The sequence below is a fragment of the Melozone crissalis genome, unplaced genomic scaffold (assembly GCF_028551555.1).
Source record: "Melozone crissalis strain CALT ecotype California unplaced genomic scaffold, PUWL_Pcris_2 ptg000016l_1, whole genome shotgun sequence".
NCBI lineage: Eukaryota > Metazoa > Chordata > Aves > Passeriformes > Passerellidae > Melozone > Melozone crissalis.
The window spans coordinates 34,220,568-34,244,425 of NW_026535794.1; the positions used below are offsets into that span (position 1 = coordinate 34,220,568).

The 23,858-nt window shown below is 36.6% G+C and overlaps 1 protein-coding gene across 1 annotated transcript in view; it reads right to left on the reverse strand.

Annotated features, from left to right (window-relative positions):
* Positions 1–23,858, reverse strand: part of SKAP2 (src kinase associated phosphoprotein 2) — a 119,431-nt gene that overhangs the window by 93,061 nt on the left and 2,512 nt on the right. Inside the window, exons 2-4 of the mRNA XM_054273541.1 lie at positions 15,796–15,901; positions 13,811–13,836; positions 3,288–3,392 (exon numbers count right to left, since the gene is read on the reverse strand). Of these exons, the coding sequence (XP_054129516.1) occupies positions 3,288–3,392; positions 13,811–13,836; positions 15,796–15,901 (237 nt within the window). The remainder of the gene's footprint in view (positions 1–3,287; positions 3,393–13,810; positions 13,837–15,795; positions 15,902–23,858) is intronic.

Below are 23,858 nucleotides of genomic sequence, written 5' to 3' on the forward strand. Positions count from 1 at the left end.
CCAAGGACCAATGCGAAAATCAAAACTCCATCTAACCCTTTATCAGCTCACAATAACCTACAAGTGAACTCTGCCTGTTAGCATACAGCAAGTTATGATTTTGCTATCAATCAGGCTGTTAGCCAATAAAAAAAAAAAAAAAAATCAAGTTAAGACCAGAGTGCCTGGCTGTGCTGTTTTGTTTGGTCTGTCTTGTTTTTCAGTTTGTTATTTTGTTGGGGGGGTTTTGTTGTGTTTTATCCCTCTTCCAATTTCTGTAGGGTGTCTGGACATGTAAGCCCATGCATCATTCTCTCTCATTGTGATTTAATTGCTGCCAGCAATCAAGTCAAAGCATCACTGAAGTGTGCTTGAATTTCATTAGATGATATAACTTATGCTACTTTCCTACAGTACCTAATAAACCATAAAGAAACCAAAACACATATGGCTTGAGGGAATAACTGGAAAATTAGGTGGCCATTTGGGAACTGAGTGAACTTTTGAACCAGAGGAACAGAGAAAAAGAAATATTAAAAGGAAAGACAGACTTAGAATGCACACAGAGACGTGGGGGTTTGACCTTTTCAGTACCTAGAAAATTACATTAGCATTATGAAAAATACATATCATGTTTAGAGTTTATAATCCATCAAAGTTTAGATACTTTGTTAGTGCCTACCATAAGGTAAAAGTCAAAAGGACAACATAACAATCAGATTTGACAAAAGGCCTTTAGGTGACCTGTGCTAATTTAGTTATCCCATACTTATTGTTAAATGGATTATCCCTCTTGTAATTAATACACCATTAGACAAAGGTCACACAAAAACTCCAGGATTTTACAATGACTGTAACATACACATAATACACTAATTCTTTATCTGTTACCAAGCGTGTGCCTTCACAAATTATGTTTTGACAGTAATGCCGCAAAGTCAAATTGCGACACTTTGGCAAGTCATACAAACCTTGCAGCCTAACTCAAGTATATAAAGAGAAATGCCTTGGGGCTTTTTAGCAGAAAATATATGTAGAAGGTTTTACATAAAAATAGAAAACGACTCAAACATAAATAAAAACCACCTCAATTCAGTTACCTACAGATAGAGCCCTCTGTTAACGCTGAGAGCCTTGATCCTACACAAATCAGGTTTTAGATCTGTACAGAGCCCTGCTGAATTAAACTGGTAATTATACAAAATCAACATCTACAGACCATCTTACAGATCCAGTTCCTTGAGTAGGATTTAAATACTGAACATTAACAGACCGCTAAAAAACTAAAATACAGTATTAAGCTTCAAGAAACCCATTTATGCCTATTAGAACTGAAACAAATGACACCTCTGGGGATCAATCCACCTCTTATAAGATTTTCCCAACATATATTTTCATACACAGGCTAGGTGGCTAGACTGGAATGATGGATTATATATATTAAAATCAAAACGGTCTTAGAATGACACATTAGACATTCAAAGAGAAAAAGAGGAACACCGTATACTCCAATAAATTAAGTATTTAGAGATCAGAATTTATCACTTTTTCCTCAAATTTTCTTCGTGTTACACTCCCACTAGGTAATTAAAGAGGATTTATCATAAAATACAGAAAGACCAGCAAGGTAAAATCACCTCAAATATAAAAGAATCGTACCCTCTATATTTCTACCTAAACTGGTATGAATTAGTCAAGATATTGTTGAGCAGCTATTATACCTCCTCTCATAACTTCCAAAAAGGCTAAAAATTAATCATCCATATGTACAAATTCATACAGTATTTCACATACTCTTGCATCAGCATTCTCCAGCCGTTCATTATTTAGGTTATGAACGTTATCACTTTTCTTTTGATTAACTGTTTTGAAACAATTCTATAACCATACCTCCTATTAAATAGTCATAGAATTTTGTCATATACCCTTTATGCAATCAGCACCATGTTATTAAGTTATAATTAGAAATAATGATAAGATAATGTTTGTAAGCAAAAATAAATACACAGAAAGTTGCATTCATCTGTAGTTTTGAAAATTAGCTTGTGTTTTCTAAAAGCCATACTCAATTTGACTGATAATTACATTTCAACCAGCGAGCAAAAAGGCCTAGTTTTACTTTTTTAGTAGAAGGTCACACTGCCAACATGCAATAAGCTCAATATTAAAAAAAAAGTGTGATTATTATTGTTATACATTTTACAGAGTTCTGGACATAAAAAAAAAAGCATTATTCTGAATCAGTGGTTAGAAGGTTTATCACTTATGCATGTACTTGACTTATCCCTGTTCTGCAACAGACATAATTTTATACCTCATAAAAGCAATTTATGTTTCCAAAGGGAATAATCTGGATAATATAAAATGTGGAGTGCTACATTGCAGGAAGCATATTTTCATTCAGCAATTGTATTTCGAGATGGAGCTGCACAGTTTGATCATCATATCACGTCAGAAAACATCATTCACTAGTAAGTCTATCTAACTTCCAGTGCCACAAATTAATATACATCATTAATTTACTTGTACATATATTTAATTTACTGTCATATATTATCCATAGAAGATGTTTATATTATGTATACAATAAACTAATCTCAAAAATATGGACACTATGCTAAAGCAAGCTTGTTAACTGTTGAAATATTCAATTGTTCATGTCTTCAGAACAGTTGCATTTAGCATTGAACTTAATGAATACAAAATAAAACATGGAAAACAGCTATGAAGTGTGGACTTTTCCTAAATGCAAACCCAAACTTAAAATTTATATAACAAAAACATTGTACAAAACACTGTCTTAATGGAAGGAAACACTGTAGGAATAATTAATTTAATATTTTATGAACCTATTCTGCATGGAGTTTGCAGAAAAATATCAATCACATAAACTGTTTCATTATTTATTAGATAAATAATACATTAAGCCATTAAGTAGCAAAATAAAATTAAGCAAGAATCTGATAATGTTGAATTAACAAACAATTTGTTACTACAAATATTCACATTGGTTTAGCCACTGATCTATCTTTAAAAACATATGTATCTACAGAAGATGCTTTGTTATCAAAAAACGTGAGTTGAGAAACACTGTAAATTTGAGACAGCTTCACTATGCTCTAGGACCACTAGAGAGAGCTCTTCAGTTCCTTTAAAGGTTCTTGTAAAGGTAAGAAAAGCATTCAGCTGTGCTGCTTATCTGTTTATCTGTTTTCCAGCGCTAAATTTCGCATCACAAGGATCTGATTACATCAGCTCATAGCAAACTGGCAAATCTAGTACTTTGAAAGGTAAACAGTGTCACATACCATCAGAAGGGGCTTCATCCTCTTTATCATATCGGTCAGATGCTATGGAGACGCTATCAGGAGGCGAAGAAAGAGAGTTCTCTGACTCTTCCTCATCTTCCAGCTCTGTAAAAGTCAATACACATTGCTAGTGAAATAGCTTATCACACAAACACACAGAATAAAAGTATTTCCAATAGCCAGGAGGATATTAATTCCTATCTGGAACTGAAAAACTCCTATTTCTCATGGACACTGGCAGGCTCCAGCGCAGCTGTGAGCGATGCCATTCTAGGGTTACATTCTGACCCGATGTGTAAACGCTGCTAGAGCAGTTTCCCTAAACGCTGTCGTATAATGAACCTGCTCCCAGCACGGCACAGCTGGCAGCTTCTCACGATGGGGGAAAGAAACACCACAGCAAAGAGGCAGGAAAGGGAAAACACTGGCAGAAGGAATAAAGGAGAGCACCAGGCTCCAAAGTTCTGCCTGTCCTAGTGCAGGATGGAGCTGCAGCAACTTCCCTCCCAGGAAATGCCTAACCACTGTTGGCAGCAGTGACCTCTGCCCACTTTTCCTTTTCTTCACTGTAATTAGGCACTGCCTTGCAAAACTCTGTGTGTGTTCCTCCCATGAAACCAGAAGTGGAATAGCCTCCTGGCAGCACCTGGTATCACCTGTGGCTTAATGCAGCATTCTGTAAATGAATTTCCTGCCCAACTGAGAGCCCTGCTACAATAGATATAAAATCTACAAAATCAGTTAATCTGATGCACTTTGATCAGTGTCATGCATAAGCGAGAAGGTCTAGGAAGGATACAGTGAAATCAATATTAGTTGAGGCTTTCACCTAATTAGGCAGAACTTAACTTCTTCCTGAAACTCAGCATATTTTCTCAGATATGCTTAACACATCTAGGCAATGAAGAGGGGGGAAAATAACAAACTACATTGCTCCTAAAAAAAAAAAAAAAAAAAAAATCTTTGTTAAGGAGACAAACCTAAATACGACAAAAATCATCAGATCAGAATCCTAAAGTTGATGTTCCAATAGATTAAATAGCCCTCAAATTTCTTGAAAATCATGTAACACCAAATTGTTCAAGCATTGCCTTTTGCTATATACAAACACAAAGGCTTTCCAGAGACATCCAAATATCCTTCTCTATTTATGTGTTCCCTTTTGGAGTACTGGATCAGAAAACTAATTTATAAGAGTCCAAAATAAACCCATGCATAGTGAAAATATTCTTCTTCACAGGTGCAGAAATTGCATTCATCAGTAGGACTGCCTAACTATGGTTGAGTTTTACCCCTTCCCATTTAATAATGGAAATATACAGAAAATTCAGCGACTATTTCAGAAAGCTCCGTGACTGTTTGTAAAAAGCAGCAAGTTTTCCATGCAGTAAAAACAACAATATCTGAAATTTGTTTTGCTGGAGTTCTCTTACATTCAAAGGTTGTCAAACACTAGCTAGGCTTTCCCTTCATTAATTTAGTACGCTTTTCTTAGGAAAGCTTCCTCCCAAGCTCCCATGCCATTTAACAACTGCTCTGAATCTGAACCTGACTCCAACCTATTTTTGACACAGTCCTCTCCCAGTAGCACTCCAGTCATCGTGTTAATCTGATCAAAATATTTGCACTTCATCACACCTGTCAAACCAATCAAAAGTAAATTATTTCTCTCTAGAACTCACCTCTTCCTCCAAATAGAAAAACACAGAACAGATAGAACATGAACAGAAAATATTATGCCTCATTTATAACCAGCATGATCATCTTTTACACTTAGATTCTAGAGATCAGGTGCCTGTCTCTCTTTGCCTATATATATCTGTATGAGATTATACACTCCATCTAAAAAGAGCAAACACAATATAATGGCAAAATTCGATTCCATTCCAAAAGTTCCACTGTTTCCTGTCCTAAACTTTTACTAGTACTAGAATGCATAGAATACATGTGTATGTGTAAGCCCTGGTTGTCAATTAAAAATATCCTCTTATTAGCTATGCATAAACATGTCATCATTGAACCTTCATGAAAGTGCCAGCATAAATTTAAAATATTAGGCTGTATTTCTAGAAGAAAACAATTCCAGAAACACCATACTCCAGCACATATAATTCATGGGCTGAATGGCAAACCTTAGTATATTTGAATGAATAAGACTTGCGGATGACAAGTAGGTGAGTATACACGTAGAAAGAACATCTCCAGAGCATTTTGTCCCACTCAGCAACAAATAATAAATTATGTAAGTTTGCAAAGTTGCACTGTTACCTTGCTCTTCCACTAAGTCACCATATTACCATTTTCCAGTTACACTTAGGATTTCAAAATCAGTAAACATTTGTCCTTTACTTTCATATAAAAGCCAGATGACCTAGGAACAAGGGAATTTTCAATACCTACATACATATTTAGTGCATGCCATACATATACCAATCATTGTGCTGGTTTGACTTTGATAGAGTTAAGTTTTTTCACAGTAGCTGGTATCAGGCTATGTTTTGGATTTGTGCTAAAACCAGTGTTGATAAAACAGGCATATTTTAGTTACTGCTGAGCAATGCTTACAGAGTCAACACCTTTCCTTCCTCTCACACCACCACACCAGTGAGCGGGCTGGGGTGCACAAGAAGTTGTGAGGGGACACAGCCAGAACAGCTGACCCCAGCTGACCAAGAGAATACTCCACACCATAAGATGCCATGCTCAGCACATAAAGCTGGGGGGAAAAGAAGGAAGTAGGAGACATTAAGAGTGGTGATGTTTGTCTAAGTCACTCTTACTTGTGATGAAGTCCTGCTCTCCTAGAAATGGCTGAACACCTGCCTACCCTGGGCAAGTGATGAATGAATTCCTTGTTATGTCTTTCTTCTGTGTACAGTTTTTGCTTTACCTATTATACCAACTTCATATCAACCCATGAATTTTCTCACTTTTACCCTTCTGATTATCTCCTCTATCCCAGCAGAGGCAAATGAGTGAGGGACTATATGGGCTTTAGTTGCCATGTGGCATGAAAATCATGACACAATTATATACTGTATTTGAAACAACAAAAACCATAGCAACACCGAATGTAGATTCCTAATAAAAAAAGTTTCTGTTTCATGTCTAGAATATCCAAATTCAAAATGCTCTTAAAACAAAACAACCAAAAAAAGAAAAGTGTTGAGAGTATTATGAAGAAAGAAATTTCACACTCAGTGCTTTACATTTGTCAAAGCATTCTCTAGATTTTAAATTCTAAAGAAGGCTTGAAGACTTCCATAAAAAAAGCCCTCACTGAGAAAGACACTCAGAACCAAAATATAAATCCTATGTCATACAATACTACATTTAGCTATCCACACTTTACATGAAAAATGAGGAGAATAGGTGGCAGACTCTGGATAGAGGTACAAGCAACCTGGACATATGCAGGACTAGATTAAAGCAAAAAATCTTCCATTTTTTATTTTAGAGCAAAGAAAAATAGTAGCAAATAAATAATAGTTTTCATCAATTTATATTATACACTGAAAATACAATTCTTCAATAATCTAATTTGTACAGAAGAACTGCAGGCATTTCAATAAGAAAGCTGACTCATTATGCTCTGGAGTTTTAACAGGCAACATTTCACAATGTGTTTATGTACTGGCATAAAAGAAGGAGTGCTTTCTGGTATCAACCTTGGGGCTCTTGCCTCCTAGCTCTGTCAGGGTTAAAAGATATCTTAGGACTGTATTCTGTCAATATACAAAGAAATTGCTCCTGACGGTTCACAAAGAGGCTTCCTGTTGATCCTGTGTCGTCTCCTACATTCCCACTCTGAGCAATCTCTGCCCTTTCTCCTCTTTACATGATCCTCCATCAATGTGTTGCATTGAAGTTTGTACTCCACCTATGGAGTAAGAGCAGTCAGAATTGCATTTGAAGATCCATGTGCTACTCCTTGAACAGTCAGAGGAGTCAGTGTTGAGCAGCACAAACCACTATTCTCTTCAGGTGCCAAGTATCTAAAAATACACCCAAAAAGCATCAATAAATTAAAGAAAAGCATTCAACTTGCACTTATGTAATAGAAAACCGAACTACAAAGCAACAATGGGCATCAGGTAAATGTATTCAATACAATTTGCAGGCATAATTGAAAGCATTGCTGCCTAATCAAACATCTAAAAGCAAAGCATGCTCAAACAAAATGTCTATAGACTCATTAGTTGGCAGCCATTCCATTACAATCACACATAATGTCAGTAGTGCCTTGAACCCATGCCAATGACAACAGCATAAATTTTGCATCTCATTTCTATGGTCATAAAATTAATGACCAGTTTAAAAATACTTCTTTGCAAAAGTTATTGCCTAAAGAAATGACACGACTGTGTCCCTGTTATGCAGCCACAAGTATAATTATGGAGTTGATGCTCATTAATATAGTTTCTTGTTTCCCCAAAATACCATGATTTATCTGGAAGTTGGGGGAAAATAGATTAATTAATGGTAGATATTTAACAGTCACAATAACAAAAATATGTACGTGAACTGACCCTATTCTCTAGTTTCTGCAAGTTAAACTAATCTCCTACAGGTTTGATAGCAGAATCAATATTTTATGATGTCTATAAAAAAAAAAACATACAATGTCATTCCTTATTAAATGCTACGTTTTCCATTACAGCTTATTTATTGATTCAGGAAATAATGCATACCAAAGGGTAAGTTTACCACATTAGGAATGGAGCATAAAACAAACTCTCTTCATTGTAACAAGGGCTGTACTTCAGCTCCTACCCCTTGTTCTGAAGACTTCCAATAAATTTAGTTGGTACAATATAATGAGTAGGACCATATTACACTGTAAGAATTTAGCTTTTAAAAAATTCAGATTTTTTCCCCCAATAATTCATTTTCTTCTTGAACATTGAGATTATAACATAGAATTCCTAAGCATTAAAGATACTGTTTCCACCACTTACTCTGAAAAAAAGCAAGCAAGATGTTTCACCCAATGTCTCTGAAAGAAACTTGCTAGCTCACATCCTCAGATAACTAAACACTTTCAATTTATTTCTAAAAATGTCTAGACAGAATGATGCATTAAAACTGCTCAAGTATAAGAGAAATAAAACAACTCAGGAAAATAAAAAGACATGTAGCTCAAACCACCCTGCTTCTTGCCATTTCAGAAGGTCCCAAGTCACAGCAGGTTGAAATCAGTTCATCCTGTCCAATCTCTGCTGCAGTAAGAACCCATGAAACAAAGGACAGGATGAAGGCATCAAGCAGACCAAGCAAGGTTCTCACTACTCAGTTTTTCATAAGAACAAGTAGACAAAGCTGCTTTCAAGCTGGCAGGGGTATACTTTAGCCCCTTGATAGGGGCATCCTGTATTTTTAAGATGCTACTGACCCAATCCACCAGTCATCCTGCAAGACTGGATTCTTCTGACAATCAGTTTTTCAATGCATGCTTTGCCATGCAGTCTGCTCCAACACACTCATTCCTGAAGGGCCTTCTAGGGTCCCCTGTTAACATGATGATTTTTAATGGCTTGTTTTGTAAAGGTCAAGTAGAAACTCTTTAACAGCTAATTCTTAAAACAATACAGAAAACAACATTTAGTGTGCAAGCAAATGTGCTTCAAGCAAGAAAAGCAACTGCAACTTTTGCTCGATGAGTTCTTTCTTATGATCTGTAATTGTAAGTTCTTTCTTAAGATCTCATTCTTGTGATGCATATCAGGCCAAAACCATTTGTGCTGCACTGGTATGTCATGTTACTTGAAATTGCACTTGGTGTGGACACTTCACAGATAACAGCTGTGTGTAGCTGAAAGGGACAACACAGTGACATGCCTACAGTGAACCCTCCCAGACTTCTGGGACAGAGTGGTATTTGGCACACTTTTAATGATGGTCTCTCCAGAAATACGTCATGATGATCCTCAAAGAACTGGGTAACAACTAAGCCATATCTTTCCCATTTATGGTTAAATACTAACCATGTATTTATGCTCTTGACTAAAAAGTTCAAGTGTGTTAAAATATAGAACTTGTGTGCACATGCAGCTCTGGTGACCACAAGATACTGACTCCATTTCTGAAGTCAAAAGAGACTTCTATTTGCTGCCATTTCCTGAAAAAGAGTGCACAGAGGGGGAAAAAAATAAAAAGGAAATACGACCCCTGTACAAAAACAGAAAAGAAAAAAATACAAAATCAAATCCCTTGCAAATAGTGCTACTCTAACAGCTTGACTATTTCCAGGAAGCAGAGGTTTTGGGCTCCAGACACACTGCTCTGCCAAGAGCCAGAAGCATCTGAGTCATCTAAAGGTTTCTTACAGGTGCTCCCCATAATTACACTGTGAATAACACTAGTGCTCTAGAGACACAGTTTTGCCCTCTTATGTTACAGTGAAATAAAAACAAAAGTGGACCATCATCAGTTTTTATCAGAGTGACAAATGCTAGTTAGAAAATGTCATGTCATACTTTCCTGCATAATTTAGTGCTGCAGATCACATATGAGGTGCAACGAGTGCTTTCTGGGGAACTGGTTCTGCAAATTCCCATAGTATGACTCGATTTGGCTAGTACTTCTGGTGTCTCACTTTCAACATTGAGCCAAAATATTTTGTGAAAAGTGAGTAAAAATATGTATTTTACTAAAATAAATGCATAGAACAGATGGCAATTGAACTTCAAACACAAATACAGCTTCTAGAGCTTAGGGTGCTTCTGCCAACTTCAGCACTATTTTTAGCATAAACTGAAAACAAGGTTCTTTTAACTAAACATTTTGGCAGTCACAGTATTGATTCAATTAATCTCAAAACAGAGAAATGTCAAAAACTGTATTAAGTCAGAATCTTTGACAAAGTTAAGACTTTTATAATGTTAGTGGAATATTAGTCTTACCAAAAAAATGAACCAAGTTTTTTATGCAAATTACCTTTGTTTTCAAGTTTTTTCCCAATTCTAAGATCTAGAACAGGTCGCTGAGTGTGACTACAGGTTTTTAGTTTTGCTTAAACTGCTTAAATAGTCAAATATTTCAAATTAAAAGGAAAAAAGGCAGCAGTGTCTAAGAGAAAGACATTTATACAGAGCTCTTCAATTTAAGAATAAAATAGATACCATAAATGTCTAATAACTTAAAAAATAAATCTGATGAAAGACCAGTGGATTGGATATAAATATAATTGCACATTTTTGGTCATAAGAACAACATGGACTTTCTTTATCCATAAATTAACAACATACTTAACTGTAAAAGTCAGTGTTAAATCAGGTAACACACCACAAACAAAAACTAAATATTTTCCCATACAATTAATTTTGTGTCTTTAACTTGCACATGTACTCACTTCTCCTAAAAAGCTTCAATTTTTTTCAGTCTATACAGACAAAAAGATGCTTTTGTCAGCATATTTACTGACCTGACAGACAACATCAGAAGGCTTCTTTCCAGGGAGATTCAAGAAAGTCCTCAAATTCATCAATCTGGTTGCAAAGAAATATGTGTGCACCTTCTGAGAGAGATGCACATGGGTGATCATAGTTTTAAGGAGCCTGGTTCTACTTGCACACATGCTCTTCAATTACTTTTTTATTGTTAATCTTTCACACCTCCCTGCTTTATCCTTATGGATAGGCAAGATTCTCTATGCTATTGGCCACAGCCCATAAAAGAAGTGTTTACAAATAGTTTAGTCAAACCTGCTAGTCACTATGTGAAAAGTCAGTGTGGCTTCACAAACATTTAGTGATGAAAGAGAGTGGAGTGGAAAGTATGCCCACAACACATCCTTGTGGAACTACTCACAAGCCGAAGGAGACGCTGTTTGAGAGTGGAGTCAAATATCATTAGGTCCTACAGGAAGTATATGAATTATGAAAGTTTTAGTCCACTTCTTTCAGCCTCCAAAAATACTTCTGGATGCCTCTGAAAGGATGACAGGTCACAACTCACGAGATTCTTGAAAACAGCTGATGTAGTATAACTACTATATCATGATAACATACCTTGACAGCATGTACCATTCTTCACCTTTCCTTTCAGTTAAAACAGAGATTACTTTATTTACATTTTAAAAATGGAGTGACTGCTACTACAAAAGCAAGAATAGTAAATACGGAGTTTAAATACACACAGTAGTTTTTATTCTTCCTAACTTTTTTCAGGGTACTTTCCAAATTCCTCCTCCCACCCCTCCTGTTTTTTCCTAAAATATATTATCCTTTTTTCACCTTATATGTTGATGTCTTTCTTCTTTCTCTGGAGGGGGTGGGAACTGACCATCACAGCCTTCTGAGTTTTCAATACTTTCCAAATTTTCCATTTTTCAAATGTCTAGGTGTGCAGAGAGGTATGAAAATGGGCACAAAAGTTGACCTCCCTCAGCTGCTGTCACTGCTTTGTTGCACTAGGAGCTAGCCAAGAATCTGACTGCTTATCTCCACGTGAGTCCTTTGTTCTACACCTACAAAAGTCACGCCTAATTTGTACAGTCCTAAAGTAAGAATGACACAACCAAATAAAGTTTAGCACACACTTCTTGAACTCTGGACATTACACCAACAACTCATACCACTGATTCACATTCCCTTAATTAATTTGCAAGTAAGTGCAGGCTCTTATTTCTTGTAAATTTTTTATACTCCTGTATGCAGCAAATGCACATTAATTTGGAGGGATGTATCCTTGCTTGCAGAAAGCAATAGTATAACTTTCATTTTATTGAAAAATACTGAAAACTAAGGTGTGAGTGTTCACACACCTCAGTATTTTTACACAGTTCTACGACCTGAACCAGAGAGACATCACGAGAATTTTTTACATGACAATATATCCTGCTTAATAATCAAATGTACGGTAATAAAAAGAATAAGACTGAATATAATTTTCACAGAAATCACAGCAAGTTATGCAGTAACAATTACAGACTATACAAATCAAATAATCCATTTTGCTAGAGATAATGAAATCTCATTTTTGTTAATAATTTGTTGAACTGGAAAAGAAATTCTGAATCAAATTACCAATGAAGAAAGTAAATAGACTAGAATTTTCTTGACCTTCAAATTACACAAAGCAGTAAATGCAAACTCTGCTTTTTGTAGGCAACTCCCACACTTATTACACAGTCAGAGCCTCGGGAAGTTATTAAATGTTCAAAAACACGCTCTCTCAAAGTAAGATAGGTCCGCAATGAAACAACCACCCCACCTAATTTTATGTTAGTAATTTTCTTAATAAAATAACATTTTACTTTCCCTCATTCAGTTCTGTTGGACAGTGAGGAGAAGATGAAAACTACATTTTATCTTCTGTAGCAGAGCTGAGCTGTAATATTAAAAAAATAGCAAATTACTGTAATACAATTTTTAAACAATCACATAGTTGGAGTTCACAGAATCTTGGCAATCTTGAATCTTTGGGAAGTTTCAAGTTGCAGTATCCATTTCAATTGAACTGTTATGGCTGCATAACTTGATTTAAACAGGCATAAAAAATGTATGAACTTGTTGTGCCTTGTTACAACATTATTTGCCTAATATGACTTACATATTTTCACTTTCTCAGGAGGCACACTGCAGCCCACACATCTGAACCTCCTTGTCCAGAAACAGACACTTCTTCAACCACTGTAAAAAGTGAAGCTCTGCATAGGCTTTTTTGACCTCGCACTGTGACCCTCATACCAGCATCCACAGGCTATAGGTCACGACCTCAAGAATTAGCATCATGGAAATAAGAGCCCTTCCAGGTTTAGTTACAGAACAGAACACTGTAGCAACAAACCCCTCAGTCTTCTCTAAGCTGAACTCTGCAGCTTTGTTTAAACTCCACTAGAAGACAATAGATAACCCACACTTCAGTTTTCATTACTCGCACACTAAATCATCTCCTCTCCAGCTAAAGGTCTGAGCTCCCGCTGCACTATGAAAACATTCATCCAGTGTGGATCGAAAGCCAATATCATATTGCCACGAGATGATCCTATTAAAAGGTTAAAGAAACATCACTATGGAATTGAAGACTTTTGCAACGTTAAGAAAAAAGGCTGAAATAAGTAACCTCTGCTAAAATTCCATCTCCTAAGCAGGCTACTTTGCATTCACTTCCTCTGGGGGAAAAAAAAAACCGCACGTCACATGGTCTTTCGCAAGGCTGCACTCTTACTAACAAAGCTCCATTTATACTAAATTTATAACAAATAAGCTCCATAACGAGCCGCATTATAGATTAAACCCCGAGCTCCATTTCCAGCCGAGCGTTGCCATCAGCGAGGGCTGTAGGGCGGTGCGCCGCGCTCGCTGCCGGGGCTGCGCGCTCGGGCCGCAGTTCCCGCCGGCCGCGGCAGGGGGCGCCAGGGCCCTCGGCCTCGCGCGGCCGCGGGAACACAGCGCGGCGGGAGCAGCGGGGAAAGGGCACGGGACTCACCTTTCTCCGGGAATTCCTGAGCATAGCTGCAGGGAAAAACAGAACAAGAAACATCATAAAGCAACGCACACTCGCAAACCCACGAGACTCACCTTTCTCCGGGAATTCCTGAGGATAGCTGCAGGAAAAAACAGAAGAAGAAACATCATAAAGCAACGCACACTCGCAAACCCACGGCACACGAGGACGTGGCACAGAACAGCAATCAGTTTTCAACAAGTTTTGTGGTCGAGACTCAGCGCTGCAAGTTTTCCTTGAAAATGCTAAAGTCTTTATCTTTGACTTTAAGTATTTATTCAGTTTTCCTTTTGCCTTTGCAGCTGACAGAATCCCCAGTCACTTCAAGGAAGACTTGAACAAAACCAAATCCAGACTGAGCAGCCTTTTCTAGTAACATTCATCTGCTCAGATATCATAAGGCATAAAAACATCTTAAGATTATAAAATACATCTGCTCAGATATCTTAAGGTATAAAAACACACAAAAGCATCTATAATTTTTTTAGTAAACCTTTAAAATGTTAACAAATTCCACAAATTTTTGTGCACAAGCAGAACCATTAAACATATTTTGAAATAAGCCAGTAGTTCAATAGGAAACTAAATTAAAAATCAAAAATAGTGGGCATAACTACAGTAAATTTACAGAAATCCAAATGAAAATGTATTAATAACTAACCAGAAAGATAAAAGTTAAAGCATGCCTAAATAAGATTTTCTTTTCAAATAAGGAGATCTCAATTTATATAATGCCTACAAAACAAAAAAATTCTCATCCCAGAGAGAAAACATCCTTTTATACACTGTTTCTTCAGAGCTAAATCTTAATATTTCAGAAACTAAAATAATCACATAATACAGTTTAATGATACAGACAAATTATCAGGACAGAGTTATGTAGAATGGCATTCAAGAAGCATTCATGGGTTACGAACTAACTGGCAAATAAAATGCAGCTGCCAAGATCATCTTTATGAACAATAAGCAGTAGTAAAGATATCAGTTTAGTCAATAAGGAGATGTTGGCAAGAAACGAGCAGAAGAGAAAGGAATGGTCTAGAGATAAGAAACTGAGAAATGCAAACAGAGATAAAAGGCCAGATCCAAGAAATCCAGTGTAGCAAGTGGCAGTAACACAGCCCAACATGTGGGATGTTAAAATCAAAGAAGATTACAATGTGCATGTATTTTGTAGCCTGCATGAAAAGCAAAACATTGTTAACAGTGAATAATATTACAGGAAATGAGGAAGGCATTAGAAATTAAAATAAGACGAGAAACCATGGGGTCACATAAATTAATAGTAACAGATTCAGTGTCAATATGCCCATAAATGCAGGTTCCCTCTCTTTGATATTTCCTCATCCAAAAAAGCATCAGTCAGTCAAGAAAAAAATCAGTAACACTGTATCTGCAAGTCATCTGTACAGTCACAGTTAACTCAATAACCCAGAATGGAAAACCCAGGAAAGAAAAAATAAATAGATAAAATACTACTTTCTTAAAAGAGAATATGAGGGAGAGCTAGTTCCCTAAGCATTTATAGCCTGAATTAAAAGAACACAAAACTTCAAATACAAGATTTTGGGACACATCTCATGTCTCCCTCCAGTGTAGCGCCCTCACCAGATGATTGTGCTGTCCTTGAAATTATAAACAAATTGCCACAGGGGCAGAAGCATGCCATCAATGGAATGCTTAGGAGATAACACACAGCTGTCTTACACCAGCTGAGTATGGTGATAGGAAGCTCATTCATATCCTCAATACATTTTATTTCTCATGTTTTAGTGAAAATTACAAAAGCAGAGGTGAAGGCAAGCTCTGCCCAACTTGCAATCAGGTTTCAGAATATTAAACAATTCAAATGGGACAAATCATTCTGATCCCATTTCTTACTAAATTGTAGCAGCTTTGAGAAGACAAGACTTGAACCCGTACAGATTTTTTGAAAAAATCAGCACCTAGACAGATTTTTTAATCTTTAATATGGTTAATGTTTAATAAAAGATTGCGTAAAACTTTAAGATATCAGTAAGTGACTTTCTAACATATTAAAGCCATGAAGTTCACTTACCTTGTCTTAATATCCTTTATCTTCTTAAGAAGAGCTTCACGCTTTTCTTTTGCTTTCTTGGATAGATTTTCTCCTTTTAGTGTTTGGGAAACAAATGTTTCAACATCTAAATAAAGAAGAAAATAAATACACCTCAAAAAAAGAAAAAATACTGCTGTAATGAGCTTGTCCTGATACTACTGTGAAAAAAATAAGAAAATTATTTTCAGCCCTACTCACAGCATAGTTAACAGACATTTTAGATTCTAAATGGGATACATTTGTTCTCGATCTACTTATGCTTAGCACAGCAAATCTTATGGTGACATTTGATTCTTGCTCACTTAATTATGCTACGTAAGTCCTAATAAATTGCAGTCCTATAACAATTACTTTCCATCACCTAAAGTAAAAGACAAAGCTAAAACATGGAAATAGCCTTTATGCATATATTACTGCCATGTTATTTCAGAAGTTCAAGTTGCAAAGATGGTTGTGTAATTTATTATTTCAGCAGTACACTTACCCAGATAGTAATATAGCTCACTTACTGGTTACAGTATTTTCAAGTTCCCACAATGCCTCTGAAATCACTGGTTGACTAAAGATTCATATCCAAAGCAATCCTGAAAACTATTAAGTAAGCAAATTAACCTTATCAAAGGAGTCCAGCTCAACAGTGTACTTTAAATTAAGCACACCTCCACTTGTAGAATCACAAACAAAGGCTCTAGCCTGCACTTTAAGTTTTAATTCTTACTCAGATGATACTTTTATACAGTCATGTAGAAACAAAACATTCCATAAAAGCTACCACTGTTCTTTTAATATAGTAAATATCCATTCAATAGGATAAAAAGAATGCAGTGTGTATAGAATTTGTGGGAGTGTAACACAGTAGTATGTTTTCCTTATTGACTAAACAATGGCAAAAAACAACATTAGAAGTCTCTTATAGATACCACTCAACATACAATTATCCCAAAAACAGAAAAGGAGAAACAACCAAAAAATCCTGCTTGTTAACATAAATGTCTCATCTGTATGGGTAACAACTGCTCAGTGGATAAGAGAAAGCATTTGCGGGTAACAAAACACCTTCTCACAGTGCCTGCCCACCTCCACAGACACACACAGAGACACATATATATATATACCTTGGCTCTCTCTGGATAGATGCAAATGCATATAGATAGCACTATTTTAATCCTATAACTTCTCCAATCAGATGAAACATTCCCTTTTAATACAGAAACATAAATAACAGCCAACTGTCTACGTGCAAAAGTTTACAGGAATATTTACCACAGATTTCCTAAATGAAAAATTTAATTGCCTGCTTTTTTCTTTATAAAACAGAAACATATCACCCTTTGTATTACAGGATGCAAGAAGACAAGTCAGAAGTTACCCTTCAAGAACACTAGCACAGCTATTACAAAAATATTCTTCTTTACAAATAATTCACTAGATTATTATTTAAATTTTTAGATTACTGTCCTCACCAAGTGCAGCAAAAGTATTCATGTTTTACAATATTTTAGAGTTCTGAAGAATAGCATTGATCCTCCTCTCTCCATGAGACAGAGAATCTTCCCATTACGTTTTCCAAAGCAATCCTGAATGGGGGAGACCTTCACTCAGTTCTGTGGCATTCCTTCTTCAAAAGGACAGAAGGAAAGGCACTTAACATGTATTAATGCATCCTCCAGACATACCCCCAACAGTCTTTATGCTGCAGACCAAGAATGCCAACAGGGATTTTTTCCAAACCCATAAAAAAGTACACATCTTCACAAATTACAAGGATTGGAATTGCCAAGGATTGGAATTGGCAGAGGAGAGCCCACAGAACCCAATGACATTGACAAACTACAAAACTAAGGTCAAAAAACTTATACTTTTACTATTCAGAGAAAAAAACAAAATAGTTAAAAACAAATCAACAGTTTTTCTCTCAATGAAACCTAACAGGGTTTCCCAACACAAAACTAGCTTTCACTTGAAGAGGGATGGCCTGATTAAATATTTATTTTTCCATACTTTTATATCTATTTATTTTAAAAATTAGATAGCAGCTTCCAAGTGCTACCTAGGCACCAACATACAAAATCTCAGAGGAATTAGTCATGTTTATAAATCAGGAGCAATACTTGCATGGTAATCTTTGGACACTAATCAATCACAAAACTTGGATTCAGAAGTCTTCACTTAAACTCAGTGGGCTTCTTTACTTCTTGGAAAGGTTCAAGCCAGGTGAGAATTCTGCCATCTCAGATTGACTGTCAAAGCTTTATTCAAATACAAACATTGAAATAACACAATTAAGGAGTATGTGGGGAAGACAAACCAAGTTGATTATAAAAAAAAATTACTACTTCTGGCTTAAAATATACTGCGGATACAAAAATTTCAGGACTAACTATATTGCTGACAGATTTTGTAGCTTTCCAGAAAACCTTGGACTTGGAAAGCAGAAATAATAGAGAATTTTCAACCATGGGAGGACAGGGCAGAAGCAGACGCTCCATTTACTCTCAGTATAGGTAGAGTTGGAGGAGAGAGGCAGAAACAGAGCACGCATATACAAGTTTGTCATTTCTAAACAGCATCAGTTGCAGAAGACATCCCTGGGATGGCTTCCCTCTCACATGAGCATGTGAAACAAGTTCTCCAAGCTGAGGTGTACCCACAGTCAGGGTGCACTGTTTTCATCATGGAACACTATTACTTCCATATGTCCAGAGATACCATATGGCTTGATTCATCACAACCCCAAAATACAAAGACAGATATGACAAACACACGATGCTAAAGAAGCAGTTTACCTGAAAATTACATTTTACTGTATCATATATATTTCTTATCTACTCAGAGTTATACAGTATGTTATATATCTTGTTTTAATTTACTGTTGTAAATCCATCCAGGATGTACCAGATGCAGAAGATGAGTAACATCCTAAGCTTCTCTGGACAAGAAGCCAGCAAGTCATCTAAGTTATGATCATCTCTTCACTTCCTGTATTTCCACACTATGGAGGAATATGGACTGCCTTAACATAAGGAAATGTTCCTGTAGTTTCTCTGACCTTCCACAAAGTGATTTATGTACGAATTAGAACAGAACTAGGGACTTCAGTGCAGCAGATCCTAGTTTAATACAGTAAACTTGAAAGAGAAGTAGCAAAATGTGCCCATTTCTCACCACTGTTCTAGTCACATACTTCCTCTCCCCTCTCCAGGATGATCCACAACTTGGTCTCTCCTGTACTAGTTTAATGCTACACAGAAAACAAAACTACTCCTCACAAGTACTTCAGTGCAGACTTGATTCATGCTTCAGCAGCAGCTGATCCATCAAGAAATTTTAAAAGGAATAAAAGATAAGTTCCAGAAAGAAAACCTCTTTGAACAGATTTCTGGTCTAATAGCACTTTAACTAATCAGTTACCCCAGAGCAAAAAAAAAAAAAACCAAGTGACATATTCCCATAAATTTTTCCCAACGAATTGACCAGATATTTAGTATCACACATAGCAGACATTTACATGTTCCCAATGAAAATATGAAAATAAAAAAATAAATTTAAAAACACTAAAACGAATAAACAAAAACAAAGCAAAGAAAAATACACACTGGAAACCTACTTAACACCTCTTTTCTTAAGCTTGTGTGTTAGACTGTTTGATAGCTTAAATGCCCATACTTGTTGCTCTGTTTCTTAAAGCTTGTAATGTTAAATTTGCTTGCACCATACCCCAGAGGAATTATTTGCCTGCAGGAAATGAACAAAAGCTACCAAACCAAAGGATACAATTGATACAAATCACTCACAAATTGCTCTGCCAATACAGGTTACAAACTGACCGGAAAGGAAAGTCACACCTCAGCCTAGCTCTGTCCACTTACACGAGCTCATACAGTTCAAAACTTGAGTGCCAGTTCACAGAACAGTCAAAAGCTAAAAGCCATTGTCATTTCATTTTCATCTACAGTCCTTTTACAAGGAGAAAAGCTAAGATTTCTTTTGCATTTCATTGTTAAAACAGTTTATGGTTGTCTTTACTTCAATGATTATAAACAGACAATACTGCAAGATTTTAATTTTTTAAAGACTTTGGAGCTATTTCCTTTAATGAAGGCTGGAACCACACAGATGGAATTTTTCAAGAACATTGTAAATTTCTAGCCCAAAGCAAGTGCTGTGTTAAAGAGTGCTAAGCATAACAAATCACAGCACATTTGTTGTTTACAGGATTTAATATTGTAAATATAAGTCACACTTAATAAACAAAGATACTTAGGACAGAACTACTTCAATTTCTAGTCAGGGTGGGCCAAGCAGATTCCCACAGAGGCACCCAAAGACTATGTGCTGGGTCATTCTTCATCCCCTCCTCCAGCAGATAACCAAGATGTTATCCAACCACATTATCAAGAAGTTAATCACTCCATCACGGACACATCAACTGATGAGTTGACACCATTCCAATGACGGAATCAGAAAGTGGCAATGAGACAGGAGCATCTCCACGCACATGGCAGGGCCCACAGCCCGAGGAGAAAGCAGGCTGGTTGGGAGGCTGGACACACATCCATCCTATGGCCAGGGACACTCCAGGGGATAACCTGGCAGCTGTACTGCCACTGCCATGTGGAGGCACCAGCAGCTCAGCAGAGCAATTCCTGCAGCCACCAGCCTTGTCTCTGCTCTGCCTCAAGGACCCAGAGAGCCAGCCGCCAGCTGCCAGCCAGGGAATTTGGGACAGCAGGCCAGAGGATTTTGGGACATAGCTGCAAGCTAGGCACATTTATTACACACATACTGTCCAAAGGTGACCAATATTAAACAGACTGCCATGTATCTTTCAGCTTTACACAGGGCTGGCATCAGAAAGCAATTAATTAATTTGATTTCAGTTGTCATGCGAATCATTAATAGGGAAAAAGCCTGAAGACAAACTGCCAAGCAATAGCTGTCACTGCCTGTTCTATTAAATAAAGAAATATTGGAGGACTTTGCTTTTGCTCTCCCCCAAATTCACAACTATGTTTTAAAGTCCCTCTCCAGAGTTTGCTAAATTGCCTTTTAAATATATATACGCTTAATCAGAAACAGAACACATGATGTAAAATAAAAGTGACTGAACTTCAAGATGTCTAAAAATACCACATTTATCCAGCCTAACAATAAGGTTAGTATTGCTTTTAGTGCAAAGTCCCAGAAAGGATTGCCTTTAAAATTGCTCTACCTTAAATTCCCAGAAGCAAGGTTATGTTGCTGTGTTGACACATACAAAGTAAGTATAATGAAACATGTTGACATTCAACAGTTTTATTAGTGATTTTAAAAGCAGAAGCATACACAAATTGCTAAGACTCCTCAAATGAAGTAAATTGATAAGGCATGTCTTTTAAAAGATTAAAAAAGAAAAATTTTAATCAAGTACTATACATATATATAGTTATATATCTATCTCTAGTCTCATTGGATGAGTAGTTGAGCATCCTCTCTCTATATTAAAGAGGTGAGAAAAGATGGAGCTGTAACATATTAAGCATATAATGAAAAAAAACCACACCAGTACAAATCATGATCAAGTTACAAAGTGATTCCAAATGAACTATAATAAAAAATGTTAAGGATTAACCTAAAGATTTACACTGTATGCCACATTATGCTGTGTCTATTGTGGTTTGTTGACATATGATTATGAAAGAAACGTAAACCCAGTCAGATGAGAAAGATAGACTCCATGTTAATTGAAAAAGACAAACTAAGTGAATAATGAGTATATAAAAAATAGCCTATGCCATTTTTATCACCCATATATGACACTTATTCCCAAATTTATGGCAGAGACAATTGAACTATGTTTCAAATCACTGGAGGTTATTTCTTACCAGGAGTCCCTCTGTGCATTTTTTTCACCTCACTGTTTCTAATCTTACTCCATTACTATAGAAACACATACATACTACCAAAGCTGTAAATACATGTCTACTTAAAAGATGTCTACTATAATCCCCCTGGTTTATTTTGTACAGATGGATTCTTCAGCAAGAACTGGAATTTGTTAAAGCCTTGGAAACATGGAAATAATACTTTTTAAAAAGAGTAGTTTTAAACAACAGTGTGCTTTTAAATTTGAATCAATCAATAAAGAAGAGCCACACTGTACCCAGAAGGCTTCTTCTATGACAGGCATGTAAGAGGAAAGTCCAGAAACAGCTGACATGGAAAATTAAAATGGACAGTTTGTTTTTTGGGGATTGGGGTAAATATAAACAGCACAGTCCAAAAATAAAAGGTAAGCAACTCCTGCACTAGATCCAATATCTTATAGATTTCTTGCCTTGCCCTTTTCTGCAAGCGATTTTCAAGATGCAACTAAACAAGTAGGTAAACAGTATGACTTTGAAGAAAAAAATAAGAGGAATCACACAGAAAAAAAGGTGTTCTGGACAATATAACTAAGCATTTAAACAAACTGAATAATATCTGGGTAGAAATGATCCTTAGGGCAAGAACATTGGTTTCTATTTAGGTTTGGAGTTTTGCTTAACAGAACAAGAAAAATTATATTAAGATGGGATATAAGGTTCCGTATAAACTAGAGAAAATTTTATCCCATTTTCACAGTAAAAGTATTTGTAACTTTCAAAATACAAATACAGAAGATTCAAACAAAAAATATTGCCACGTGTGAAAGGAAAATTGAACAAAAGACAAAGAAATATCACCCAAACTACAGTCACGTGATATGAACTGGGGAAAAAATATAAATGATACACATATCTAATGATCATGACACCATCAAAACCTGTGAAAAAATAATGAAGTCTTATCTCCAACTAAATCTTTGTTACTGAAAAAATCTCAAGAATTTTTTTTCTAGTCAAGTTGACTGAAGAAACCAGTCTGGTTTACATTACAGAAGAAATAATCCCTTGGGGGAAGAAGGAACCTTCAAACTCCTCCTCAGCTATGAACAAGCCAAAACTTACTAAGGAAAAATAGATGTGAGAAGGCCTCCAACAATCTATGCAACCAGCTACAGTTTGAGGGGACAAAAAAGAGAAACATTCCACTTTGCCAGACACCCACCAAAATATCACATAAACACAACAGACGATGCCTTTTCAAAAGAAGAAAAGGCAGAGCAGGGATGGGCTTCCTTCACTGAATTCCACTGTCTCAAGCATCATCCGCAAGTGCAGGGACTGTAAGTGCAGGTGGGGATTTAAGAAGTTACATACACTACCATACACCTCCGAGGTGTAAAGAGGGAGATAAGAGAGCAACAAACTTATTCTCTCCTCCTACCAGGAGTTTAACTCACGACCAGAGGACTCTGTTTCTGTCTCCAGTGTTTCCCCACTACCACTTGAACAAGTCAGAGAAGACAGGATGGGATTGTGCAATCCCAATAAACCTCTGCAATAAGTCTATTGCCACACTGACCTTTCCCCTTCAACTTTACAGAAACGGCTTCCTCCTGTTTCCTACTAATGCGGTTAGCCCTGAGCTCAAGCTGTGCTTCTGCCTGGAACATTTCAGCGCCACTGATATGCAACTATAATGACCCTGCCAGCATGTGTGACAGAATTTGTTTTTGTGTTAAAGATATAATATTGTTTAGGTTCAAAGCAAAGCACTCACAAGTCGGAAAATTTTCTGTGCAACTTTAATTCATCCCCTGGTGTGTTTATTCCCATTATCGCCATGTTTAACTACAGGAGCACTTAGTAGGTTTTCCAGTAGGATCCCTACATGTTCAGCATGGTGGGTGGACATACTCCAACCATCAATCAAGAGTAAGCAGGGATAAGGAAATCCATATGATCATTCCTCCACTTGTTGCAGAAGTTGGAAATCATAGGCAAAAAGGCCAAGAAGAGGAGGAAGAGCAGAAGAGCACAGTACTTAGGAGATTTTGCACCTGTGAGAGCCTCTGCTACGTGAACACCAGACTAAAATTCAGTGCTTGTCACTACCCATTAGCTGCACGTTCTTCACTGAACCTGATATGAAGAAGTGCCTGGCACTTGCAATGGCCACTAACATAGATATCCAACTCA